The sequence below is a fragment of the Xiphophorus maculatus genome, chromosome 14, assembly GCF_002775205.1.
Source record: "Xiphophorus maculatus strain JP 163 A chromosome 14, X_maculatus-5.0-male, whole genome shotgun sequence".
Classification (NCBI taxonomy): domain Eukaryota; kingdom Metazoa; phylum Chordata; class Actinopteri; order Cyprinodontiformes; family Poeciliidae; genus Xiphophorus; species Xiphophorus maculatus.
Window position 1 is genome coordinate 24,115,342 of NC_036456.1, and position 8,967 is coordinate 24,124,308.

Sequence of the window (8,967 nt, forward strand, 5' to 3'; positions counted from 1 at the left end):
TCTGATTGTTTTTACTGAAACTGTTATGAACCCAAATGCTTGCTCTGTGTTAGAAGATCTGGGCTGTTGCAGTTTGTTGCAGCTAAGAAGATTGTTTTTTAAGCCAACATATATCTACTTCCTTCACTGGAAGGAAGTAGATATATTCCTTCTGTTTGGTTCTAACCTGTTTGGTTAGATTTTTTGAGAAAATCTAACCAAACAAGTTGGATCAGGAAAGTTTGGAAAAACCCTTTGTTGTTTGGTATGTCTTGACGTTACTACAGGTAACTTTGAAACACCAGGTCCAAAGGTTTTTCTACTTTGGAGAAATCTAAGCTACAAAACATTTAATTTAAATAGTTTCAAAAACATTCAGTACGCTTTCAGTATTTTACAGGAAATACTCACTTATAGCATTGACCAACAAAAAACTTAAAGGGAGTGGCTGTATAATAAGCTGTTTTTCATCATTTGATTAATATGTACACTCAATCTTTTCATAAACAAAAGTAACATATATTTATTTTTCACATTAAATTCATTTATCCAAAGCCTAAAAAAGTATCTCATGGTTGGAGTAGAGATTATATATTAAGTATGATCATATATTAAATATAAAATATTTAATATAAAGATCAGATATTAAATATGTAGATATTCAAAGGATGATTTAGGAGTCAGTTTAAATATTTAAGTTGCTGACTTTGATGTTTTGCATTGAAGTCATCATTAAACCACTCACTAAACTATACTGCACAATATGAATCCAGTCGCTATGTAAAGTATCTTCAGTTTAATTCAACTAGAGTTAGATTCCAGAAATGTAAAGTAAAATCTGACAACATTGTTTTCCTGCAGATTTTTGTCTTTGTGTTTATTCTGTCATTTTGTGACGGAGCAAAAACATCCCAGAATGATGATGATCTCATTCATAGATGTATGAGAGAAATTACATTTTGATGACATTCAACTTCTACTTTATTATTGCTGTTACATACTATAAAACACCTTCATAACGCATATTTATGTTAAAAATTATTAGAGACTTTTATTATGATATATTACAATTTAATGAAACTAATAATAACTAATTTAGATACAGGGCTCAGATTTAAGTTCTGGTGTCAGCGATCGATTTAATTTAATCTCCAGTCCAATCTGTTGTCATGGAGACAGATCTATGATGCTGTCCAGAAGAAGAGACGGAGCAGACTGTATTTATTAATCATTAAATATTTGTGTTTATTGATTACCTGAGGATTAATTTATTACTTTAAGTCAGAAATTGTAGTTGTTGGTTGCAGTGTGTGAGGAATGATGTTCCTGATGTTCTGCTGCCTCTCCTCCTCTTCCTCTCTCAGGATGAAGATGATCTCCAGGATCCTGCTGCTCCTCATCCTCAGCTCATGTCTCTGTGGTCAGTCTCCATCTTGTCTTTGTGACAGAAAGCTCTCTAGATGGAGCTGAAAGACTCCCATGTTCCAGTTCTCAGTGTGTCTGCTCCTCTCTTTCCCTCTCTGTCTCCTCAGCAGCAACATTTGTAGTGAATGTGACACAGAGCAGCTATCAGGCAGAGGAGAACCACAGCATCACTCTGGAGTGGACCTTCACCACCAAGACTCACACATCGACCGACTCCTTCTTCATAAACTGTGATCTGATCACTGATCACGGAGTCCTTGTCCTCTATCATGTATATAAAGGTGTTGAGCTGTCAGAGTTTCAGGATGAACAGTTTTCAGGACGAGTCCAGATTGACAAAGACGTCCTCAGAAAAGGACGAATCAGACTCCATGTGTCCAGACTGAGGACTGAAGACTCTGGTCTGTATCTGTGTGACTTAAAGACAAATGATGGATTTGGGTCTGCAAAATGTCAGGTTAAAGTTCACCTTCAATCTCAGATGGAAAAGAAACAGGGACTTCTCTCGTCAGTTATGTCAACCAAACGTAACGTCAAACCTCAAGGAACGACTGTGAATCCACAACCAATGGTTTGGGGACGGATTCCCATCTATATATTAGCAGGACTGACAGCAGCATTCTCTGCAGCTCTATTGGTCAAAGTGCTGCTTCGTGCTAAATTATCCATTTTTAACAAAGCTCCTATAAAAACTGTAGACCTTTCTGCCTGTTTCAGCAGCAACATTTGTAGTGAATGTGACTGTCGGAGTAAATTCCTCTTGTCTCTGTGCTCCACCAGGTCCGTTAACCAGTTTCAGGACTTGACCAGAACCCCTGAGTATAAATTACCTTGAGAAATAATGAGGTTTTATATATAAAAACAGGCTGAAAAATGATCAAATGTTACAAGCCATACATGTCATACAAACGGAACAGATACAGAGTTTCATTCACCGTCCAGCGCTGATGGTGAATGAAACTCTGTGTCATTCACCGTGATGATACAGATCACGGTGAATGATACAGTCCTTAGGGACACCAAGTGAGGTGAAGGCTGTAGGGCGAGTTTAGCTTTTATTCTTCTCTGCAATCTGTTTCCTCCCAAAAGGGTAGTCTAATCAGTTTCAGTCTGTTTATGTATGACTGAGAGCAGACACACATAAAGTTATATAAGCTGCAGCGTGGAAGCAGATAAGAAAAAAAGACAGAACCTACAACATGACACAGAGCAGCTATCAGTCAGAGGAGAACCACAGCATCACTCTGGAGTGGACCTTCACCACCAAGACTCACACATCGACCGACTCCTTCATAAACTGTGATCTGATCATGAAGTCCTTGTCGTCTATCATGTATATAAAGGTGTTGAGCTTCCAGAATCTCAGCATGAACAGTTTTCAGGACGAGTCCAGAGTGACAAAGACGTCCTCAGAGAAGGACGAATCAGACTCCATGTGTCCAGACTGAGGACTGAAGACTCTGGTCTGTATCTGTGTGACGTGAAAACTGAACATGGATTCAACTCTGGAAGATGTCAAGTCAGTTCTCTTTCATAATAAAATATTTATGATCTGATTGTTATTACACTACCAGACATTTCTGTACTGTTGTGAACTAAATAAAATGTATCCAATTTGCAAGCAATACCTTTAAGTCATACAAACTTATCTGTAAAGTTTATCTGTGTAAAGTTCTTGTCAAAAGAGAATTTGAGATTTTCCTACAACTCGTGGTTAGATTGTAAATCAGGTCAAGCTGCCATATGATGGAAACTAACAACATTTAGCCACTACACACTCAGGGATAAAGAGACTTCTAGCGTACACACACTGCTACTAGTGTGTCACTAATTTATATTCACCTGTTAGATACGAGAGCAACAGTGAGTGTTTCAGTTGGTCAAGTTCTTACTTTGCTGAATTACTCAACGTGTTCAATATTCCCTCTGGTGGCGAACTGCTGCAACTACACGTTGCTAATCACAATATTCTACCAAACAGAAACAAGAAAAAAACCATTATGGCAAATAATCTTTATTATCTGAGAATTATGAAGAAAGTTTTTTTGCAAGTATTTTTTCTATCTATAATTCAAACCACATCATCAATACATGTTCTGTCCAAAACATAAAAACCATGTCAAAGACAAAAAAACTTTACAGTTTAGAGTAACTAACAAGAATAAAGTCAATGCAGATATTTAAACAAACAAAAAGGGAAAACATCTCTGATCATTATTTAGCACAATTTCATTCCCCAACCAGCAGCTTTGATGGTGATGAAAAGTGTGACTTAAGTCTTAAGTCATATCTCACTCAAAATATCCCTTTTAAATGGAAAGATAAAACTGTGAGAACAAAGTGAATGTTTAAGTATTTCAGCTAAATCTCCTATTTGAAACAAAGCTGTTACAATTAAAAATGTGATCCAGCTGCAGTTACTCCTCTTCTAAACAGCAAGTTACTGAGAATCTTGGTACATTAAGTTCACATTATTCCATAAAACCTGTGTGTGTGTTCTCATGTGAACGGTTAAATTTGTTTTACGAGAGAAATTTTTTCCACAGGTCTCACAAGAAAAAGGTTTCTCGTCTGTGTGAATGCTCATGTGATAAGTTAAATTACATTTTTGATTGAAACTTTTTCCACAGGTTCCACAGGAGAAAGGCTTCTCACCTGTATGGATTCTCATGTGATAAGTTAAATTACATTTCTGACTGAACCTTTTTCCACAGGTTTCGCAGGAGAAAGGTTTCTCACTTAAATGGGATTTCATGTGATAAAGCAAACTAGAACTAAACATAAAACATTTTCCACATGTTTGACAAGAGAAAGGCTTCTCACCTGTGTGAATTCTCATGTGAGCAGTTAAACTTTTTTTGTGTGCCAAACTCTTTCCACAAATCTCACATGAGAAAAGCTTCTCACCTGTGTGAATTCTCATGTGATGAGTTAAACTCTTTCTTTCACTGTAACTTTTTCCACAGGTCCCACAGGAGAAAGGCTTCTCACTTGTGTGAATTTTGATATGATCATTTAAATTGCCTTTTCGACTGAAACATTTCCCGCAGGTCCCACATGTGAAAGACTTGTCACCTGTATGGATTCTCATGTGAGCGGTTAAACTTTTTTTATGACTTAAACTTTTTCCACAGATCTCACACGAGAACGGCTTCTCACTTGTGTGAATTCTCATGTGGAAATTTAAACTTTTCTTATCAGTAAAGCTTTTTCCACAGGCCCCACATGAGAAAACCTTCTCACTTCTATGAGTCTTCATGTGATAAGTTAAACTGTATCTTTGAGAGAAACTTTTCCCACAGGTCCCACATGAGAAAACCTTCTCACTTCTATGAGTCTTCTTGTGATAAGTTAAACTGTATCTTTGAGAGAAACTTTTTCCACAGGTCCTACATGAGAAAGGTTTCTCACCTGTGTGAATTCTCATGTGATTAACTAAGTCAGATTTACACACAAAGGTTTTTTCACAGGTCCCACATGAAAACGGCTTCTCAGCAATGTGAATCCTCATATGACGAAGTAAGTTATATTTACTCTGGAAACCTTTTCCACAGGTCCCACATGAGTGAGGCTTCTCACCTGTGTGAAGTCTCATGTGAATGCTTAACGTGCTGTTGTAATTGAAACCTTTTCCACAAGCAACACATGTGAATGGTTTTTCACCTGTGTGAATTCTCGTGTGATTAATTAAACAAGCCTCTTGACTGTATCTTTTTCCGCAAGTTGAACATGTGAAAGGTTTCTTGTTTGTGTGAGTTCTCATGTGTTTAGTCAAGTATCTGGTTCGAGAAAAGGTTTTATCACAAATTTTACAAGAATATAATCTTTGATCTGGATGTGATTTCCTGAGTCTCTTTTGGGTTGAATTGTCATTTCTGCTTTTCTGCTGTTTGGTTTTCTGATATCTCTCAGTTTGTTCCTGTTCATTTCTCTCTTTTGAGTTTTCAGAATTATTTCCTTCCTGGTCCGGGATCCCAACTTCAGGAGAGATTAGTTGGTTCCTCTGTGGTTCCCTTTCATCTTGGATTCTTTGCACTTTAGAAGGCATCATCAAAATGTCATCAGTCTCCTGTTTCAGCACAAGATGCTCTTCATCCTGACTGATGCAGAGTTGCTTCTCTTCCTCTTTGAACTGTTGATGTTCTGGTTCTTCTTGCTCCTGTTTTATCTGCAGAGGTTCTGGTTCCTGTTTTATCTGCAGAGGTTCTGGTTCCTCTTGCTCCTTTTTTATCTGCAGAGGTTCTGGTTCTTGTTTTATCTGCAGAGGTTCTGGATTCTCTTGATATAAATTGGAGTTTTCCTGCTGGTTGCTGGGCTCATTCAGAACCTCCTCCTCTTTACACGCCCAACATTGTGGGAGATCTGGACAAAAAGACAAAAAAAAGCTTTTAAATGTGTAAGAGAATGAGCCCTTCACTTTAATGTCTTAGTGTATCCAAAGGGAATTTTTTGGAGTTATTCTAACAAATGTAGTTCTTCTGACCAGAAGAGAACATGTGAGTCAAAATATTATATTACCGATTTTCAGGTGAGTAAACAAGCATACCAAGTTTTAGTTTTAAAAATGAGGGAAAATTTTTAGTAACACTTTATTTATTTGAAGGGGTGTGTATAAGACTGACATGACAGTGTCATAAACATGACATAACATCTGTCATAAACGTAATGGAGTCTTTATGAATGAATATGACTTTTGTCGTGAAGCGTCTTTCAGTAAATAACACTTTTAATGAAAAGTTGCATTAAAAGTCCATTAAGACTGCCAACTTTGCATTAAAAGTGTCATTGTGTACCGAATGACGCTCCATGACAACAGTCATAGACATTCATAAAGACTCGTTCATGTTTATGACAGTGTCATGTCAGTCTTATGCACAACCCGTCAAATAAAGTGTTACCAAATTTTCTACCGGGTGCTGCAAGCCGTTCCACCAGTCCAACCAAGATTAATTTTACAAGATATTTAAAATAACTACCTGTCAATAACTTATAAATTACGATCAGGTGCGCAGAATCTGATGGACCTCTTTGTTAACAATGAAATGCTGTGGACATCCATAAGTAGTAAATCCCTCTAATAGAGCCTAAATGAAAACACAAAATGGAATTGGAGAACATTTTTAAAGTTTGTACATTTATCAACCTTATTTATATGATACAATTATGTTGAGTTAAAGTCATTTCTGCCAAAAATTACAATTCATTGTGCAGGAAGTGAGTCTTAATCACTTTTTGGTAGAAAAACAATTTTAGCATTTTCTCACAGTTTTTTGTTGTGACACAAAATATTTAATAATTCAAACATACAGAGCATGTTCTGTGTATAAGAGTCCCAAACCTGTCTCTTCTGAATTTAGAAGATTAAATAAAATACCACAGTAGAAAAGTGGCATTTAACTATTTATTATTATTTTACTTAGCTACATGTATCACAGAACAGTGGTCATGAAGTGATTCTAAATCTGAGCAGCCTTAGTGCAGATAACCCATGAAAAAACACTTTTACTGCTGTAAGCACATTAAAATGGGCAAACATTGCAAATAACTCTTATAGATTGAACACTCTAAGTTTTAGGGAGAGACAAAGATAAAGGAGACAAATCTTTGTTGTAATCAAAGCTTACAGTTTTATGTCCAAGTTGTAATATTCCCATTTCTTCTGGAGAATATGTTTAAGTCCTGGCATGATATTCAGACAGAGGCCAAGAAGCAGTTAGCGTTAAAATCCCACACTTACTCCCACACAATCTCCTATTATCAAAATATTAACCCTCTCCTAATAATTCAATTAGGTTTCTGTTTCAGTGGTCAGAATCTGCTTGGGTTTCAACAAAGTGGCAAAGTGAATCCAAAGGTATTTTTTATTCATCAATGGTAAATTTCATATACACAAATGTACATTTTTAAAGAGAAAACCACACAAAAGCAGTTCAAAATTAAAGAAATTTATTTTAAAAACTAAAATAAAGGTCAAGGCAAATATTAAAAACAATTGCACTTCAGTTAGAGGGGTTCAGGTGTGGAGTAGTTGTTGTGAAGAGTAAAAACTATATAAATAATTCGCTAAACAAATACTACTTTGATAGTTTGTCTACTGATTTAACTGGATTTCCATTATCCATACACAAAATATACAGAAAAGAATCTGCTGCTTTGTTTTTAGTGATGAATTTGTTTTCATGTATAACAAAGTTAAAGCGTAATAAGGTTGAGCTTCTACCTACACTTTTTTTTATGTCCACACTTTGTGTTCTTGCCATTGATAGGAATTTAATAATTATTTATCTATTTCTGTACTAGTTTACTCCCAGTTTAGGATTACCCACAATCTGTTTTAAATTCATTTAACACGAGGTTCTTTGGAAATAAAGTGACATTGTGTATCATTTTAGTTTTCTCTCTCCTATACTATTGTGATTCTGTCATTATCTTATTATTATTATTTTTATTATTTATTGTCCCCATGGCTAACCTTCTGGTGTTATGTGCCTGTTGCAACATTTACGTGTCCTGTTGCTATTCAATTATACAGAAATATTTTTGAGAGGCGGGTGGAATGGCCTAGAAATAACATAATTAAATCGAATAATTTTTAACAAACTCTTACCATTAATTTAAGAAACTAAACAGTTTCTTAAACTGGTGGAGTAGAGATTAGGGAGCCACAGATCAGAAACTATAATTTAGATATGTGATGAAGAGTAGATTGTAAAATCACAGTTAATCGTTGTTGATTATTATAGATTTATAGTTTAATGTAAAAGCCTTTAAATAGACTGACGTCGCACCAAACATTTACTTAACCTGCCTCCGACTCCCTTTAACCTGATTAATCAGTAAAACATGAAGGTGTTTCGTACCTATCCGGTGTAAGATGATCCTCGGTATCCGGGTAAAATCCATCAGTCTGCGCTGATCCTCCATCTCTTCCTCCATCTTGACGTTGATTTCTTTAAACTCTGTGAATGTTTCTCCAGCAGGAGTTACCTGCTCGTTGATAAACTCTCTCTGAGGCGGAACTGAAGACATTTTTAAAGCAAATACTCAGATATTTACCTAAAACGCCAAATCCGTGTTCGTACAACCTTCTAACAAAGGACAAGCTTACGCCAATCTCTCTGTGCTCCTCTGTGTGTTTCACTGTGGCTGCACTGAAGAAACTGTGAACGACTTTTAGTTCCGCTTTGGATTTTCGGCGTTGAGTCTCCTCTTTTAATGTACCGTCATACTAAATAAACTAGAATATTGTGGAAACTTACTTAATTTCAGTAACTCATTTCAACCCTATAGTGAAATACTATACAGAATAGTTAAACACAGACTAATGTTTACAAGCCTTGTTTACGTTTAATATGATGGGTTTCTACTTACAGGTTGGAACTCTTGAATTCATAAATACAAACATATTTTAGGATCTGTTTAAAAATCACAGTAATTATGAGATCCTGAAACATTTTCTATTGATTATTTTTATTTTAGTTTTTATAAAGATGTGCTCAATGTGCTCTCTGGTGGCGAAATGTTGCAACTACATGTCTACTGTCCCCATAAGTGACAACAGGA

At 35.9% G+C, this 8,967-nt stretch overlaps 1 protein-coding gene across 1 annotated transcript; it reads right to left on the minus strand.

Moving 5' to 3' along the window:
• Positions 1-3,431: 3,431 nt before the first annotated feature.
• LOC106700294 (zinc finger protein 260-like) lies at positions 3,432-8,525 on the minus strand. Its single transcript, XM_023346927.1, has 2 exons — positions 8,265-8,525; positions 3,432-5,766 (listed from the first exon to the last, which is right to left on the minus strand). Exons 1-2 carry the CDS (start codon positions 8,431-8,433, stop codon positions 3,845-3,847), a joined length of 2,091 nt encoding a protein of 696 aa, XP_023202695.1. The 5' UTR covers positions 8,434-8,525; the 3' UTR covers positions 3,432-3,844.
• Between the last annotated feature and the right edge of the window lie 442 nt (positions 8,526-8,967).